The 20203-nt window shown below is 39.7% G+C and overlaps 1 protein-coding gene and 1 long non-coding RNA gene across 16 annotated transcripts in view; one reads left to right on the plus strand and one right to left on the minus strand.

Moving 5' to 3' along the window:
• Positions 1-20203, minus strand: part of ROBO2 (roundabout guidance receptor 2) — a 962581-nt gene that overhangs the window by 390599 nt on the left and 551779 nt on the right. For all 15 annotated transcript variants that reach the window (XM_075854478.1, XM_075854491.1, XM_075854487.1 and 12 more), the window contains exon 2: positions 13811-14137. In XM_075854478.1, the coding sequence (XP_075710593.1) occupies positions 13811-14137 (327 nt within the window). The remainder of the gene's footprint in view (positions 1-13810; positions 14138-20203) is intronic.
• LOC142741548 (uncharacterized) lies at positions 299-8499 on the plus strand. The gene is made up of 3 exons (XR_012881189.1): positions 299-352; positions 7221-7310; positions 8360-8499. It is a non-coding gene; the product is annotated as an uncharacterized LOC142741548 (long non-coding RNA).

Genomic DNA, 20203 nt, shown 5'->3' on the forward strand with positions numbered 1-20203 from the left:
CAGCCCCCACTGTAGAGAACACCATACAGTGCCCCCCCCCCCCCCCTGCAGGGAACGCCATACAGCGTCCCCAACCCCCCAAAAAAATGCGACCTACAGTGTTGTTGTGTCCTACAAATAACATGCATCCCATATCCACAGGATAGGGGATACATGTGCGATCGCTGGCATTGATAGGGAGAACGGGGGACTGAAAGTCCCCCCAAGTTCTCCATGACTAACCTTTGACTTCCGGCGTCTGTGTCGGCAGCTCAATAAAAATGAAAGGAGCGCTGGTCACGCATGCGCACAAGCGCGACCTGCGCTCCATTCATTTCTACGGAGCTGCCGACACAGACCCCGGAAGTCCGAGGTTTGTGATGAAAAACATTGGGGGACTTTCAGTCCCCCGTTCTCCCTATCGCTGCCAGCGATCACACATGTATCCCCTATCCTGTGGATAGGGGATACATGTCTTTTGTTTAATGGCAGAGCAGGGAGATACCTCCCTGCTCTGCCGTAGTGATCAGTGGCGTCCCGCTGTAGCAGCCATAGCGGCTGCTAGCGGAGCCTCCGGCCATGGTGGGGGCCCGTGCCGGCGGGCAACACGGGCCCCCTTCATGCCGCGGGCCCCGTAGCAGCTGCTACGGCTGCTACGGCGGTAGTTACGCCACTGTATCTATCTCATATCTATCTATCTATCTCATATCTATCTATCTATCTATCTATCTATCTATCTATCTATCTATCTATCTATCTATCTATCTCATATCTATCTATCTATCTATCTATCTATCTATCTATCTATCTATCTATCTATCTATCTATCTATCTAGCAAAATGGTACTGTTCCAGAAAAGAATTAATCACTGATTACAGTCGCAGTAAACTAGTAGAGTCGTCTACAACAGCACAATAACGGTATAAAGTCACATATGGTCGCTGAACTTATGAATAAAATGCAGGAATTATTTGCTCCTTGTGAGAAGCCAGGAGAAAGTAAAGCAATATTTAAGTCTGATAAATTTGACAAGCCTGTCATTCACAGCCTGGCAATTGCCATCTGATGCATTTAGGATCTGCGTTGATAGGGCAATGATTGACCTTTGCTCATAATTATCTACACATGAAAAATGAAAAAACTGAAAAGTATCAGATGGCGGAGTTTAGCAACAAAGGAACAATGCCATCTGTTCAGTAGCAAAGTCGCATGATGTTCCATGATCTGCAAATATAAAATTGGCTCCAGCATTTCATTCATAGTTATTTTAATGCTTTTTATACCAAATATTTTTAGGAGCGTAAATCTGTCAATGGCACATTCAGACTCCTCTCAGCAGGGGGTGAATGTTCATCATTTCTTGTTGTACTAGGCAGTTGGTTTAATATAAAAGGCGTCCATTGTTACTGGATTTGAAATAACATTTTCGTTAATTTGGTATTTTAACGTGATTTATGTGGATGACGAGCACTTAAGCATTGGCAACGTCAACATATTTATCTACAGTTACGTTACAATGTTGTATTTGTGTTTTATCTGCTCTACTGAATACATATTACGTTATATTGTTAATGGTCGTATTTAGTTTCTGTGAGTCCCTCAAATCAGCTATTTGCAGTTTGGTACTCAAATTATTTTTGAGGCGCCCATTCTAATAAATGGTCATTTATGTTCTCCATCAATTACAGTGGATGACTTTGCAGCCCTCTATAAGGCTTCGTTCACATCTGCATCAGGGTTTGTTCTGACGTTCCGTCTGAGCTTCAAAACGGAACCCTGACTGACACAAGCGGAAACCAAAGGTTTCCGTTTTCATCACCATTGATTTGAATGGTGATGGATCCGGTGCAAAGGATTTCCGTTTGTCTCGGTTGAGCAAGGGTTCCGTAGTTTTGCCGGAATGAATACTGTAGTCGACTGCGCTATTCATTCTGTCAAAAACTACGGAACCCTTACGCAACTGATACCTTTAAAGGTATCAAAAACTATACAATTCCTGGGACTTCAGATACAAGCAGATTCCACTCTAGGAGTATGTGCACACGTGAACTGTCTTTTACGTCTGAAAAGACAGACTATTTTCAGGAGAAAACAGCTGCGTTGTTTCAGACGTAAAAGCTCCTCCTCGCATTATGCGAGGCGTCTGTGACGCTCGTAAATCTTGAGCTGCTCTTCATTGACTTCAATGAAGAACGGCTCAAATTACGTTGCAAAGAAGTGTCCTGCACTTCTTTGCCGAGGCAGTCAATTTACGCGTCGTTGTTTGACAGCTGTCAATCGACGACGCGTAAATTACAGGTTGTCTGCACAGTACGTCGGCAAACCCATTCAAATGAGTGGGCAGATGTTTACCGACGTATTGTAGCCCTATTTTCAGACGTAAAACGAGGCATAATCTTTTTGATCACTTTTTATAAAAAAAAATTTTAGAGCTAAGTTGACCAAAAAAGAGCGATTTTGGCTTTTTACATTTTTTATGGCGTTCAACGTGCGCATTAAATAACGCCATGTTGTAATAGTTCAAACTTTTAAGGATGTAGCGATACCAATTGTTAACTTTTTTTATTTTTTACATTACTTTAGGGGGGAAACTACTAAAAACGACAAACAACTTTTTTACACTTTTTTGCCACACCCCTAGGGGACTTGAACCAGTGATCGTTAGATCGCTTATAAAATATACTGCAATGCTAACGTATTGCAGTATATCGTCATTTTTACAGGCTTGTGTTACGGCCTGCCACAGACATGGCTTAACAGAGGCAGAGTGAAGGCAGCCCTGGGGGCCTTCATTAGGCCCCTGGGCTGCCATAATAACCGTCGTCACCCCCTCATCTGACTTCGGGGGATGGGGTCGCAATTGATCGCAGCATTTGAGGGGGTTAAACAGCCAGGAACAGCGCAATCGCTGCTCCCGGCTGTTAGTCCCGGGTGTCCGCTGTAAAATACAGCCGACACCTGCAGCATATAGAGCGCGTTCAGCGTGTGAGCACACTTCAAACATCACCCCCCGCACCCGGATGTAATAGCACGTCTGGGTGCGGGAAGGTGTTAAATATGATATTATTTGCCTTTAATATTTAGCACAGCACAACTGCATGCTACCGTACATACAGAGCAGCAATGAAATGTCAGGATTACTTTCTCTCATAGCTTCTAAAGACATTTTTGGGCCCTTGAATGCAGGTCCAGTATTACAGTCATATACATAACAGATCTGGGAGCGTTTTCATCACTGCAGCTCCCATCACGCAAGTGTTAAATACACACATTGGATGTAGTTACAAATGATGACACCGCGGCTTCCTGTGGTTTAAGTCGGCACCAGTGTCAGGTCTATATAATTGCTGTGTGAGTCTCTTACGACTGGCTGCTCTGCTGATCCACTTAAACTACTCAATTCCGCATCTGTCTGAGTGGTGACAACAACTTCAGATGATGACACCGCGTCATTTCTCCAACCCCTTCACCTGCTGCCTAGAAAACAAATGAAGTCTGGCAGGGTGAAAGTAAAACCTACACCAGGCCTACATTTATCACAATCACCAGGATCCATATTGGAAGAAAAAAAAATCAATTTCTCTTAATCGAGTAAAGTGACTTATTAAGGGTTATGAACGCCGGCTGAGCATCTACTCTAGTTTGCCCGTTAGGGAAAGAAATTAACAACCACATTTGGTGCTGTCATTTTCTTTTGTCTCCTGGCTCTTAATTGTTATTAAATTATCTTTTGAAGGTTTTCGGTAAGCAGGTCATGTCTTTGATCTTCAGAATCCCCATGAAGCTGAGTGTGGAAAAAATATCAAGCCTCTATGACAAACATTTGAACATAGTGTAAGGAAACAGTGAGCGCTGATTTCTGCAAAAAAAAATGTGCCCCTCAACATTTTAAAGATATCACGCATGGCTGATAAATCTACTGACACAAGGGGGCAAGACAATGGATCAATGGGGTGCAAATTTAACATCAAAATGGTCAGATTATGTTTGCATTTGCCATGAAGGTTGACTGGAGGTTACAAGGTGTAAAGACTTGAATAGCAGAGTGAGGAACCCTGGCAAAAAAACTCAATATGGGTTCCCTTTCTCATGGAGGTTCATACCACTATTAATCCCTATGCTAGGAAATGGGAAGCCTAGAGTTTACTTGATCGTTTATTGGAGGCGAAGGTTCACACAATCCATGGGAGCTGGGGATCCACATATTCCACAGCTTTATATATATAGTTTTATATTATTATTATTAGTATTATTATTACATTATTATTATACTCTGTGCACATTTTGCTATCTGGCACAAAAAAAAATGTCGATATTACGGATCTCTGTGTCTCGTATGGTGCTTCAGTAAAGTGCCGTGTTCTCCCTAGAAGCGAAGCTAATTTTTTTTCTCACAAATTCCATATAAATCTGTAAAAAACAAACTCTGTATGTTCATGTATGAAGACGGAGGTACACAGGGATACAGTACGGTCCAATAGATTTCAATGGGTGCCATATTATGTATCAGTAGATGTTGCATATGGTAATGTGGTCATGTGCATGTGGCCCAAGGCTTACAACATCCCAGGTCAAAACATTGTCAAAAATTATCCAATAAGTCATACAAAAGTCAACCCAAGCTGTGCCCATGTCTCTAGATACCATGACTCTGATGGGCACTGCATCAATGTATATTTATTTATAAACAGGGCATTGATGTTCTTCTTCTAAACTACATTGGTTTAATTCTTAATATCTAGAATAGTCAATAAAGTGGCTGGGCAAATAAAATGACAAGAGGTTGCAAGTGCCTGACAGAAAGTGCGGTGGCTATTCAAAGCAATGTTGTAGCCAGTACCTTCTCGGAAAGCTATTCAGTGTCTACTGGATGATACTTTGATTTCATTAGTATTTGTTCCGTGAATACTTACTGCAGTTAAAAAACTATAATGGTCCTGTTCTTGGAGATCAGCACTTAAGTTTAACATTTGGTGCTCAAGTTTTTTTCGTTTGGTGTCTTTTTGTATTGCCGGATAATTGTGCAATGGAGTTCACAGTGTAAATTGATGTATATAAGTTACATATGTAGTAGTGCTGAATTGAAGTCTTAAAGAGAACCTTTCACCTGCCCATACATGTGCATCTGAGTGCATCATGTAATAGTCAGGGCTTCACAAACACTGTCTCACTTTACATTTTTTTCCTATCTTCCTCCGTTACCTTCCTCCACATATCAGTGCCGTTATATTTGGGAGAGAGAGCGCTCCCTGCAGAACCCCCAGTCTGTGTGTGTTCTCGCGGGAGGGAACACAGCGCAAGCCGCCCTGACACTGTCCGTACCTGATTGGACAGTGTCAGAGCGAAGAGATCACGCCCCCTTGCCATTTAGCTAGATAGAAACGCCCCATTGACAGTTCAGGGGCTTATTTACATATCGGGCGCCAAATATAACGGCACCGATATGTAAATAATGGAGGAAAATGTCAAGTGAGACAGGGTTTATGAAGCACTGCCCATTACATGCTGCCCTCAGATGCACATCTATGGGCAGGTGAACGGTTCTCTTTAATATAGGTTTTATTAACAGTCTTATGTAAGACCAGTATCCAATGCACCAAGGTTCTGTGTATTGTGCCAATTGACAAACTAAGCTCTACTACTTTGACAAATTTGCATCTGAACTAAACTTACTAGTTGTGTTGTAGCATAATTTGATTTTATTTCTGAATTCTTCTTATTAAAACTTCCATAGCCTACAACTGGCATCTCGTTCCTTTCTACTGCCATACAATAACAACACACTTACTGTTTGATTAACTGGGACCGGCTCCTCGCTGGCACTTGAGATTATGAAACACATACCATTCTTTGACTATGGATAACATTCATTAAATTATACTCTGTTAAACAACGTGCTCCCTTCTACTAGCCAACAGTAACACAGCATGATCTGTGCGTTCTTATTTATGTCAAGCTTTATAAAAGATATACTGGTAAAATGCCAAATGACAACAATAGTAGAGATGTCCTCAAAAGACCAAAACATACCAAAAAATATAAAGAAACCTGTGTATATTACTATTGTTTAATTCATTATGTTTATTGCGTGAACCATTGACCATATGCATCCTGTAAACCTTCTGTGACAACACCCATGCCGGAGTCAGGTGGGAGGGGCACCCCCAGAAAAAAATCAGAATCAAAACAAAGTCAGACTGGTTCTAGTTCATGAAACCACACACTCTGCAGTCCAAGATATTAGTACCATTTGTGCACCATTCCCATCTCCATGGCCTCAATCACAACTTTAGATGCTGCCTCTATATATGCATTCATCTCTAGCCTTCCTAAAAGCATCAAACACTGTTGGACTATATAAGGGTAAAGGTAGGCCACATCACCAAGCGGTTGTAGGCCAGGAGCTGAACTATCATGTTCAACTACCCGGATACCATGTTCAGGAATTAGCACTTGAGTGAAGAGCAAGTTTGTCCAAGCATCTGCAGATTTGTGACCTCAAGAACGGGACTTTTGGTTGGAGGGGTAGTGTTGGTTTCACACCCTATTTTCTTGGGAGCATGTTGGCTTAGGAGCCACTGAAGAGGTGCATTGACCATGGCAGCCACTCAAAGGTTGAATTGGTCTTAAAAGACATTGAAAGAGTCTATTGGTCTTAGGAGCCTCTGAAGGGGTGCACTGGTCATGGGCGCCACTGAAGGGGTGCATTGATCAAGAGAGCCACTGAAAGGGGGCATTGCTCTTAGAAGCCACTGAAAGGGTGAATTGGTCTTAAAACCCATTGAAAGAGTGCATTGGTCTTAGGAGCCACTAAAGAAGTACATTGGTCTTGGCAGCCACTGAAGGAGTGCTTTTTTCATGGTAGCCACTGAAGGGGTGCTTTAGTCTCGGAAACCGCTGAAAGTGTGAATTGGTATTGAGACCCACTGAAGGAGTCTATTGGTCTTGGGAGCCACTGGAGTGGTATATTGGAATATTGCTCTTTGTTCCTCCTGCTTTATGTCTCTCCTTGCAAACATCTATTTTTAACACTAACTTCCGCAACTGCCATGATGATTTTTGGAAGCCAAGTATTCTTAAGACCTGGATTTCTACTGCCACTTTAGGATAGGACTATATATGTATTTTGTATCCTAATTTACTAGTAGAAACACCAGCAATAGGTAATGCATCTGTGTCCATGAACTAACAGTCCATGCCCAAACTTATAATTATATTAATTATGCATTTATTTGATCAGGCTGACTTACATAGTGTCAACACGTTCTGAAAGACTCCGCGATCATAAACTAAACACGATAGGAGAACCCGGTCTACAATGAAGCAGAAGGTGAGAAGGCCTCACTCACTTTTTTTCAAGTGTTCAAAATATTAATAGAGCTTCTATGGTTATTCCCATTAACAGAAATAAATCATTGTAATACCCCAAATAATCATGTTATCCAGCGTCTGTTACATATAAACGAACGCAATCCTCAAGCCTGCCCATAAATCCTACAATTACAAATAATAACTTTATTAGCTGAATATCATTTTTTAAAAGATTGGATTACTTTGAAAAATACCTTTAATTTACTCAGGCAGTTGTGGGCAGAAAACGGCAAGCAGTGTTCCTACCGAGAAGTCTATGTATGGTTATATCACATTCAGCCGGCGGGAAGGTTATATATGGCTGAATTGCCAAACTAACAAAAGACAATATGGCAAAATTAAAGCAATATTTCCTCTGTAAGAGCCCTTCATAGAACATGTAATACAGAAGGTTCCGTGCAACTTTGTATATTTACTTCATAAAGGTCTAATTTTATATCCATAAATACCTTATTATACCATCACAGGTCAAAATATAGAAATACTGATCTATCTATCTATCTATCTATCTATCTATCTATCTATCTATCTATCTATCTATCTATCTATCTATCTCATATCTATCTATCTCATCTATCTATCTCATCTATCTATCTATCTATCTATCTATCTATCTATCTATCTATCTATCTATCTATCTATCTATCGCTATATATATATAATATTCTTTTATTTCTGTTGTATTATGAGATCATCATTATTGCACTTTTTCAGAAAACAGTTCAAACAAAGACTAATGAAGAGTGAGAACAAAGTTTTGAAGTCAACAAACTACAAAGACAATGTTTTCTTTAGATTTACTTGTCTGTAGCCCCCAAAGTCAGTATTATTTCATTTTATAATGGTGATTTTGGCCGGATGATGTCTTCATTCACATTGTCCCTTGAATGTCTTACTCAGACAATTCTTTTTGTGCTGGCAGCCATGACAGAAAGCTCTTGAATTTGTTTATTCACACTTGTTTTATCTGTTTCCATGCGCTGTCATGTAACCTTTGGGGCTTGGAAGATGGATGATGAAGGCCAGGGCCATGAGCGGGTTGAGGTCATGGTGTCGCTGGATCTCATTAACTATATCACTCTACGAAAGGGACTTTACAAAGGTCACCTCAACTCAGCACAGTCGGAAATGTGATGAAGGAATGTTGAGGTGAATATAATTACACTTTGGTCAACTCTATATAAATATGTCAATAGGAAATTAAAGGTGAATTTACTCTGTTTATTCCAAATCATCTCATGACCTCTTTTTAGCTTATTCTGTGCTACTGTACAATACATTTTTGAGCCAAATTTGCTAATTAAAACCAAATTATAGAACAATTTAGATACAAAGACATACAAAGACAAGAATATTTCAGACATTAAACTATGCAACGTGCAGTAATCTTGATAAATCACTAGTAGTCAATGCCGTTAAAGGGGTCCTCTGCTTTTGACAATCCCTAGTTGTTAGAAGGATCGCTTGTCAATAAGCTGATCACAGAGAGTCCTCCTGCTGGGACTTTCAGCAATCAAATGCAATCTAAGGGGAAACCTGGCAGTAAGTGTTTCATTTCTCTGCAGTGCCACCACAGGCAAACTTAAGCATTACACAGTTCCCATTTAAATCATTGGGTTCTTTGTGTAATGCAGGATAGTACAGGTCCTACAGACTGAAACATGCTCTTTGTAACCGCTGGTAATCTCTTTGGCCAAGAGATGAGGATCCTTAACAGGGAACTCCCCTTTATTATAGCAGAACTCCCTAATAGGGTACATAAATAATGTGTTTTCTAAAGTGGACAACTCCTTTGGAGATTCAACTATGGCTCTAACAATAGAGGTGCTCAACGTACTATGAACATTTAAAGGATCAAACAGCCATGACTTTGCAGAGCAGCAGTGTGACAATGTGCACGGCTAAACCTCCACGGAAAGAATATTTTCTACCTTGTCACTACATGGAACTGTAGTACTAAAAGTGGCCACCAGCAAAGGTTATCATTGCAATAATAATATAATTTTTCTCAGCCATGTTCATACAAATCTTAGTCAGCTCTCATTTTCAATAAAACCTTTGAAAGTTAAGGATGGAATCTGATCTCTGTAGTGAAAGATACCGTATTTTGTTGACCGGGTCATGCTCTGAACACTCAATCAGATGCATGTTTTATGATGAGACTAAAAGAAAGGCAGCGACTGGATTTCATATCGTTCATAAGGGCTTGATCTGTTCACCATCAATGCCCCCAGGCATACCTTTCACGGTCTCCTTTTCTCCCCTCTCCCTCTATTTTACATATACAGTGCCTTGGAAGTTTATGGCACTATATAAATAATAATAATAATAATAATGCATATATATCAGTCACTTGCAAATTGACATATTGGAGGGGTACAATTTTAATTGTTACAGTCTACAGTTATGTAGGATAACTGTTCTGATGTTCAGAACAGTTGATATGTTCCTATAGATATTCAAAGAGGGGTTGTCTGATATAAAAAAGAAAAAATAAGTATTCTAAATTAAAAAAGGGTAGTCCTTTATTCAGGTCCTCCATTAATTATCAGATCTCTCTCACCGGAGGACCTAACATGGATATACACTGACAGGCCTTTGGTTTCAATGGGCACCATGTAATGCTTCATTTCCTTTGTTGTGGCACTGCAGAGGAATTGAACAGTTGCTTCCAGGTTTTCCAGTAAGTTTCTATTTGATGACCTTTCTAAGGGATTGCCTAAAACTCATTATCCCTTTAAGGAATATTTTGTGATTTGTGCATCTGACCGTCTCTTATGTTATAATTCTGGTAAATCAAGAATTACCATTTCCACGAAAGCAAATTTCCTTTCCTGTATATCCAATGGTTTTTGTATGGAAAGAGATATAAGTTTCTTTCACAAAGCAACATTTCATCATAATTTCACACCGAACAGAAACACAATCCTAAATACTGAGTGCATAGAACACAATATTTTCAGTCAATGATTCCCATGAGACGGGAGCACTGACCAACCAATATACTGGGCCCTAACAAAAACTAATGCACAAATTCTATTTTACTTTCTGGGGAAAATAAAAAATCTAAATGCATTTCCTATTATAACCCCCTTGACCTTTGAACAGAAACCTTGTTTGTGAGGGAAATATTCAACAATATATCACAACCTAAATCCAGTATCGGGCAAAGCAAATAAATAATAATCTTGAGACTTCATTAATTTTTCATATATTTTCATTTTGGCCACAGCACCCTCTTACCCTGGTCGATAGATCAAGCTGCTATGATACATTTAACACCTGGGGCTATGACTCAAGTCCCCAGGGGATGCCATTGACTATCGCCAGATGAGATGCTTTTTTTACAGCTGTTTGAGGAGCATAACTTATGTTTTTGTTTTTTACTTTATTTTACAATTTAAAAAATTCTGATCTATATCGGCAATGCTTCCTTAAAGGTACATTTGCTTTTAACCATAATGGAAAAACACTGTATCTAAAATATTACTATATCTAAGATACTACCATCCCCTCTAGAAGATCTTGAAGTTCTCGCCCTAATAATAATTAATGTGTGTTACTAATCTAAGTAATAGTAGTAGTATTTTTGTTGAGGTTATTTCTATTACATATTATGAATAAGACTTTTTCTCTATAGGAAAAGCATAAAAGTCACATTCAGGCTTCACTTCCTTGTAAAATCTTAAATTAAAATTATTTTTTTTATCAGATTTAACGCACAACTCATTTTACAGCAATTTTAATATTTAAAAAAAATCGAACCTATAAATTGATATCTATCTATCGTTAAATCAAAAAGAACAGGAATAATATTACGAATGGACGAGTGCGATATTAAAAGTCAACTAAGAGCTACGCTATTATTGTGTCAGATGAGGATCTGTGCTGAGAATCCCCAAAGGGCACAATTGAAGAATTCAGTCAGCTATGCTTCAAAGGCTGAATGAAAAGTGAAGCAGCCTTTCTTTCTGGGCCCATGGAACTGTTACAGAGATGATGTTATGGTTTTAAATAATGTTCTGTGATCTATCCCTTAAAATATCTAACCTGCACTTTTATTTCACAAGCTTTAATGGTGGTTCTCGCTTCAGTCATGACCTTCAGACGGCTTATGTGCGAGGCCTTTCTGTAGACAGGGGTTGTGAGATCAACCAGAAGATTCTAGTAGGGTAATGTCCTGGTGTTTGCTCAGTACACATTTGAATTACAAAGTACACAGAGGAATAGCAACCAATAGATAAGCTGAAATAAAGGCAACAATGCATTTATTGCGGAATGACTGGGATGTTATAACATTTCATTAAAATTCCAGAGCATTTAGATGCATTTTCATTGTCCAAAATTATTCATGTGCCTATATTGGTTTATATTGTAACCTAGTGAAGATTTCTATAGACCACACGGCACTCCCGGACTGCTCTAGTCAGTAATTTAGGAGAGAAGTTTCCAAGAAGGAAATAAATAGCCATTCCCTAAAAAATAAATAACCCATAAGGGCTTTAAGGAATGTCAGATCACCTCCATTTCTCCGGCAGGAGCTGGCTACAGGATTAAGGAGATGTTTTCGGCAGCCTGTATTCTGTCAATAGAATTTTCATGCAGCCTCTCATGATCTACTGATGTTATAGGGCCCATTCACACGAACGTGAACATCCGTGTGATGCGCATTGAAATCACGTACAGCACACGTACAGCACATGGACCCATTGATTTCAATGGGGCCGTTCACACATGCGTGAGTTTTCACTGCATGTCCTATATTGGTGCGTTTTCACGTACCTACGCGCCCATTGTAGCCAATAGGTGTGTGAAAACCATGCACCGCACCGAGATGCATGTCTGTCTGCGGTGCGAGATTTGTGCATCAATTCCTTTCAAAAAAAAAAAAAAGAAGATGTGCTTTGCAACTGTCATGCTTGTGTAAATGTAGCCTTAGAAGGGTTAAAAGAGAGAGAATAAGGAAGTCTTAAAGTGCAACTCCAGCTAAAGAATGATCTTCTGACAAGTTATTGGTAAAAATGATGTTCTTCGAGTGAATGACCACCACCAATTTGCAGAACAATTTGGGTGGGGTGCTCTAAAGAGCATCTGGACCCTAGAGGAATTTTTTTTAGATTTGTAATCTCTAAAACAACATTCTGAAGGACCATTTACACGTGCCAATATTATGCAGAACGAGCATTCTTACGAATGCTCGTTCCCGATTATTGTCCGATGTAAACAGGACCAACTGACAAACGAGCAAACGCGTCACTGTGTAAACAGGGAACAGGCTGCTGACAATTATGCAAACTGATGGGGACCGAACAATCATATTAAAGAACGTTTGTCCCCATACAGTAAAGCATCAGCCGGTGTAAAGGGCCTGTTTGCAAACACTGATCGACTTGTTTAATGGTCGATCGATGCTCGTTATTGCCAGAAATCAGCTCGTGTAAACCAGCTTTGAGCAAATCACTACTGATTGCAAGGCTTGCTTAGATTGCTGTGTCAGAGTTTCCTGTGATCGGAATCTCTCAGGGTTGTTGAATAAATTTGGCTGCTCCATAGTTTAGGCAATCGATGTAGGTCTATAGGTCCTATTACAACGGCCGCTTTTCGCCGATGCAATGAGCGCCGATCAAAGAAACAGCTCGTTGATTGGCCCTCGTTTGCTCCTGCCACAAGGAGCTAGTATGGGCACGAGCGCTCGTTACTCCGATCACTCGTCCCCATTCATTATTAACATGTCGGCAGCGTCAGGGTAATGTGCTGCCAACAACGATAATATTTTACTTTTTTAAAACGATACGATCAGCAGATGAACGAGTGTTTGCTCGTTCATCTGCTGATCACTGCCCTTTTTACACAGGGTAATTATTGGCAACTAGCGTTCTATGAATGCCAGTTTAAAAGGGCCTTTACTCAAAGTCTTCACTAATGTAATCTTATAAACAACTGTAATCAATGTAATCTCAATTATCACTTTCTGGTTGTACTTCCATTTAATTTGCTTCTACATTCTGTGGACAGCTCCTAGACGGCAATTGTAATGAATCTCATATTCCCTCTAGCCCTCCAAGGCTATCACTACATATGATGGGAGCAATTCCAATAATAACAGGGAATGGCTAGTTAACCTATTTATATTGCTATACACCAGAATTTTATTTCTGTAGAAGTAAAAATAATAAATGCAAATGATCACCTACCACAGTTATTTTCAATGGGCCTGACAACAAATTTAAAGGAACACTCCATGGAAAACGAATACACTGTGTTATGCCTAGTGCAGGACCTGAGGAGGTGGTGCATGATTTATATATTTTATTTTCTTAGAATCCCCGTCTGATGACCCGTCTCTTCAGAACCGGCGCTAGGCATAAAACAGTGTTACGTCTGGAGTTTTCCCATATAGAGACATTGTATGCTTGCTTTAGAAAATACATAAGAACAAAATGCCAAGGGTTGACTTACAGGCAACTTCCAGTGATGCATTTCGACTCATGGCTTCACCAAGGTAATTCCGGGCAACACACACATAGCTTCCCTCATCCGGCTTACTCCTTCGCCCATGAACAATGCGTAAGAAAAATAAAGATCCGCTGGGGAGCAGCATTCGGTGGGAACGGGGGTCATCTTTGTCAGTTTCTACTCTTTCTAGGTCTTTGTACCACTCGATTGTTGGCACGGGTCTGCCTTCTGCTTTGCAGTTTAATGTGGTCGGCTCTCCTTTGGACACAATTACATCTGATGGATGTTCTACAATCCGAGGAGGAAAATCTTCCTGACGGAGTCGAGATCCTAGAGGCAGATAAAAGAAAATAGTTATAGGTCATTATAAAAAAAAATATTTAATACTCATTGACATGTCAATAACTGTTACAATGATCAAAGCTATAAATTAAAGTATAAAAGTACAGAAAAATGTCTTCAATCTGTTATCAATTGTCCATATAGTCTTATAATCCAGCATAAATTTGCAGTATAATATGTTATTTCATAAGACCAGAGGCAGAAGACTGAGTAGAAAGAACCAAGTAGGAAATGCCTCTGATTAGTAGTGTATTTTATGAGATATATATATAGTGTGTGTGTGTGTGTGTGTGTGTGTGTGTGTGTATATATATATTCTTCTCTATGACTGTCCGATAAATTACAGATTTTGATAATCAATCACCAATGAGATGCCGTTAATGCTTTATTACAGTGATTTTACTCTACTCTACCTTTGGTCACTTCGCTTTAGGTAAAGACCCATCTTGAAGGTACTTTCAAAAACCTAATAAGGAATGACATATATAGCAATTTTATAGTATATTGGCAAAGCTGTGTATCTTTAATGACAGGCGTGTAGAATTCCTATTGGTTATCCTGGACATCCATCAGACCTTTTAGGGGGTCCCTTTTTTTGACATGTATTTGCATTGCTTACAAAATGCTACCCTGCAACCTTTACTAAGGTTAGATACGCATGACTTACAGTCACAACACCTAGACCCCCTTAAGATTTTACTGAACCCAGCTCAGGTTACAATAGAACACTAAGGTGTAGTAAATGTGGTACATTAGAACTGTGGGGCGGCAGTGTCATGACTATTACAGATGATAAAATAACCAATCTTTTAAGTTTAGTAAAATTGCAGCATGTAACCTAAAGGGGTTTTCCAGGACCAATAAAATAATTCCTAGTTACCTAAACATCTAAAACCAATGCAGTTTGTAATATACTTGCATTTCCATAGTTGTTCCATAGTGATATGTCGCCCACAGTAAATCTGAACTTCCACCGTTGCCCCGTACATGAGAGCTATCACTTCTTTCCGGCAGGCTCAGTGTACGGGCACGTCATTCCTGACGTCACTGTACACTGTGGGAAGGGGTGGACCGGATACCCTGCTTCTTCCATCTCTGAGCATGCGTGGTTGATACACAAACAGTGTTCACCACGCATGCTCGATTCTCTGCTCCCCCCAGCCTTTGCAGAATTCCCATTTGTGCTAGGCATCTTGGGATTTGTAGGCTATGAGAGTACAGGAAACAGGCGAGTAGTGGTAGTACCTGATGTTAGCAAACCAGGGATCGGCCACAGCGTGCTAACAGTGAGTAAAATGAATGAAAAAAAATATCTGGGCAGCATTGTTAAACCGAACCTAACAGGAATATCTCAATAAAAAATTAAAAAACAATATCGGAAAACCCCTTTATAAGGCAAAAACAAATTTAAAGGGTAACTAAACTTTCCCTTTTGACATGTTATAGTGACACAACAGAAGTTTTGATTGGTGGGGGTCCGAGCACTGAGACCCCAACGATCGCTAAAATGAAGCAGCAGAAGCACTCGGATGAGCACTGTGCTGCTTTGTTACTGATCGGCTTTTCTCAGAAAGCCGAGTGAGCGGTGTACGAACTCAGACTTTTGCGACTGTACACCCCTTGCTCGTCTTTCCAAGGAAAGCTGATCAGTAACGAAGCAGCCACAGCGCTCATCCGAGTGCTTCTGCCACTTCGTTTTAGTGATCCTTGGGGGTTTATGTAACCAGGAGTAAGAAAAATCCATTCTCCTTAGGGTATGTTCGCACGCAGAGTCAAAAATGTCTCAAAATACGGAGCTGTTTTCAAGGGAAAACAGCCCCTGATTTTCTAACGTTTTGTTGAGCAACTCGCGTTTTCGCTGCGTTTGTTTACGGCCGTTTTTGGAGCGGTTTTCAATAAAGTCTATAAGAAAATGGCTCCAAAAACGTCCCAAGAAGTGTCCTGCACTTCTTTTGACGAGCCATCATTTTAAACGCCATATTTTGACAGCGACGCGGAAAATGACAGGTCGTCTGCACAGAACATCGTAAGACCCATTGCAAGCAATGGGCAGATGTTTGCCGACGTATTGGAGCCGTCTTTTCAGGCGTAATTCGAGGCATAAAACGCCTCCATTACACCTGAAAATTGGTCGTGTGCACATACCCTCAATCCAGTGATGAAATAGTGATTAAACATGTGGCTTTTTCGGCTTTATTAATAACTTTGGCGTTGAGTCACAAATGTACTGACAAAAGGTGTTACATTACCAGACAGGCAGAGAATCTAGAGGTAGAGTATACTGAGGCTTCCTTTATAAATGCTGTAACTGAGATGTATAAAGCTGGGACTGTGGTGGTTAGTAGTGTGCTAGGGATTTCTCAATATAACCATGTACTGTAAAGTTAATTTACACATTTCATTTTGGTGATAATATTCACATCAGCACCTGGAGTATTTCTGCACGTTACGTCTTCTTGAAGCTTTCAGTAAAATTCAGTTATCACATTTTTTTTCTTCTAGAAAGTATGCACACCAAAAAGCTAATAGTTCTTGAAATGTGACCTGTCACCCCTTCTAAAATGTCTGTTTTAGTAAATAATTGTATTCCCAATGAAAAAAATTATTCTGGAGCATCTTTTCTTAGAACTCAGTTGTGCGGTTCCTTTGTTATTCCTTCTAGAATATATGAATAAATTGACATGTGGGTGTTACCAGTTGGGGGTGTGTCCCTACTCAGATTGATGCTGTCCAATCAGTGCTGACAGTCTCGGACTGTGTATGGCCACACCCCTTTGACAAAGAATGGTAAAACCTAATTGTCAGTTCATTCATTAATTTCTAGGAGGAATAACAGAGGAACTTCACAACACATAGTAGGGAATTTATTAACATTTCTACAACAGTTTTCTGGTGTAAAAAAAGTCACAAATGCATCAAATGTTGACTTGTGATACGTTTAGTTCCCCACGACACTTTTCCGAAAAGTGGCTGGGGTGTAAAGAAAGGAACCGTGGCCTGTTACAACCTTACAAATCTACTATCATATATGCCAGAAACTGGTGTAAATGACAGAGGAAATTTATGTCAGCTCGTAGCTGACGGAGCTTTCCCTTTCAGGCACAGGGACAGTCAGAGATGTGTCTAGTTTAATATTTGGCACATCTTACTCCAGCTCTCTTTCTCCCTTGTTTGCTATGGGCAACAACACTTTTTTGCAGACATAGCAGAGCTGGATTTTTCATTGAACTCTATATTTTTTTTCGCTATTTTTTTTTTCATATATCTATTTTTTCAATTAAGATACCCCAGCAGGTTTTCTTGCAGTCCTATGTAAAACTACAGATATCACAGTGAGTTGTACCAAATGACAAACACAGCCCTGCTACAACTGTAAGTCACGTCTCATTTAGGCCACTTTTGTGACTGTAACTGACATGATTATCATCCAAACTCCCCAATGTTAGTATTTGGAACTTTATAAGTACTATTAATTGGCTGGGAAGTTATTGTTGCTCAGTAATTTGTTTGAGGAGTGGGATGAAGGCGAGAAGAAGATGCATTCACCGTCTCACAACCATCTGTTCAAAGCTAAATAAACAAGGAGTGGTGCAGCGGTGCATGTAAAGACCAGGTACAGCCGGCACAAGACTCCCTTCCCAGTCTTAAGAATAGGAAGCAACCCAGCTGTTCAGTGAGAGTGGGAAGACCAGCCTGGGGGACCATAACTTGCTCTAATTATTGCTGAACTGTACCATCCACTGGATGATTCCCTGCACAGCAGAGCTGACTGTAGTGTACCATCTGTCATCAATAATACAGCAACACTGTCTCTTTTATTTAAAAATTCATTAAAACCATCTGTAGAACTTTAACAGAGATATTGGTGGTGTAATATTATCAAAAAGTTGGTACTTTTTGCACAAATACCTGTAAATAACAAATTTTACTTTGTAGATGAAGCAATGCATAGATAGAAGGGAATTGCATATACAGTGCAGCAACTCCCTACAATACGTCTATTATTGGAATCCCGATGTAAGGAGCGATCAATGAAGAGCGGGACAGATGACACCTTTTTCAACAGCCTGTGTTCTGCCCATGGCACAGGAGGTACAGACTTTCATAAAACAGTCTCCTGTTTCCTATCAGGCTATGAGACCGATTTCCCATAGCCCTCGCTGTCACATAAGAAGACACCAGTATTATAAATGGCACATGGTAAATGTGGCCCTGTTACAGATTTAGCATCAGGGCCCTGGAACTTAAAGTTACGCTATAGCTGTATATGTAATAGAATGATATAATGGAATTACTATACAGTTTATTTGTCTGTAGTTCAAGAAAGTTGAATTTATGCTTTCTTGGCATAAGCCAGACTGGTTGATCAATCGACTGTTTTTGGAAGATATTTTTGGTTATCGTACTTTCTATATTATCAGCAGACAACTTCTTGATTATGACTTTGGGCATAAAGAGAAGCTCAATGGTCCAAATCAATCTCCTTAAAATGTTCGGTTTTATACTTTAAAATGGAGAAAGTTCACTTATAATAATAATAATAATAATAATAATAATAATAATAATATACAATAGCTATGGTATACAATATAAGTAACAATGTAATTGTCCAAATTGCCTCTTAATTTCTCTTATTAACCCTAAAGGGTATTTTCCTAGAATAGCTGCACCCATTTGGGGTGCATTTTCATGGATGGTTTCCTCTCTGCATAGAAGATGGGTATATAGGGCTCACACACTTTTTCAATAAGACATATGGACATAAAAGAGGGGTCCCCTGCTTGAGACTCCTCTCTATGAGCCAGAGCAGAACAGTGGCTCCTACTTTGGCAGGCTTAGGCCGTGTTTACATCTCTGTTGGAGCCTCAATGGCAGATATGATGGACACCATTGGAGTCAATAGGGTTCTGTCTCCTGATTGGCCGCTAGAGTAGTCATTTAGAGCAGGGAGTGGCTGGGAGAATCAAACGTTGGTATGGTTACAATGCCTTTCCCGCCCCTATATCACTCCGTCAGCAGTTTTGAGGCCTCAAAACTGCTGACAGATTTCCTTTAAGGCCAGTCCTGCATGTATTAGATTACATTTGAATGGGTGCCCCATAATATTAAATCTTCCCTTGTAGCGGCTGCCCGAAGCATTTGTAGATACACAATATATATTTATATTGTGTTGTATATTTATATTGTGTATATTTTATATTTATATTATATTTATATTGTGTTGTGTATGTGTCTGTAAGCATTTCATAGTGAATGAACCCACAGCTTCGGTTTAGTTGCAGACTATTTCGCTTTTCATGACACGCTGTATTTGCTGATAAAAGATCCAATTTATCATCCATCTGGGCGATCACAGGGAATAAACTTTGTAACCATGAATTTCATCAATCTAATGAGAAAACCAATCCTATTATTACATACTGCACCCCGGTGGAAATAAGGGCAGGTATTCTGTGAATTTCTATTAGAATTAATGACACTTCTATAAGTTCAACCTTACCGTAAAAATGAATCCAACTGGGTTTGATACACTTTATAGGTAACTAATGATTTCTATCCTGTTTAAGATACCAAATATCAAATGTGACCAGTAGAAAGCATGACTTGATGTTACAAAACTTCAGAGCGGTCTATAGGAAGCCATCCAGAACGGAACAATAAGAAAGCTGAGACATTCCACTGCACAGACTGAGAGGTGTAAGGACATCTAGTCAGTCTACTGAGCCGAAGTAGTCGCATTTCCTATGGTGCGGCATAATTGAAAGTGGGGTATTAACCAGTTCACCAACCTAATAGATACGGTATTTACCTCAGTTCAACGCTTTCCCACTTCCTCACCTCTATTTAAATGGTAATGCTCCTCTTTTGAATTGATAGCAGCTTTTCTGTTTAAAATAATTGAGTGTCTCTTTAAATTCTCCATTCCCTAGCTGTCATACTGAGTAAAAGGCAGTGTGACTAAATAATAAATTGAACTCCAAATACATATCCATAATGATACACTTTACTTCTTTTGTATCCTAAAATGGGAAACCATTTTGCACCATAGTATCG

The sequence above is a fragment of the Rhinoderma darwinii genome, chromosome 2 (genome assembly GCF_050947455.1).
Source record: "Rhinoderma darwinii isolate aRhiDar2 chromosome 2, aRhiDar2.hap1, whole genome shotgun sequence".
Classification (NCBI taxonomy): Eukaryota; Metazoa; Chordata; class Amphibia; order Anura; family Rhinodermatidae; genus Rhinoderma; species Rhinoderma darwinii.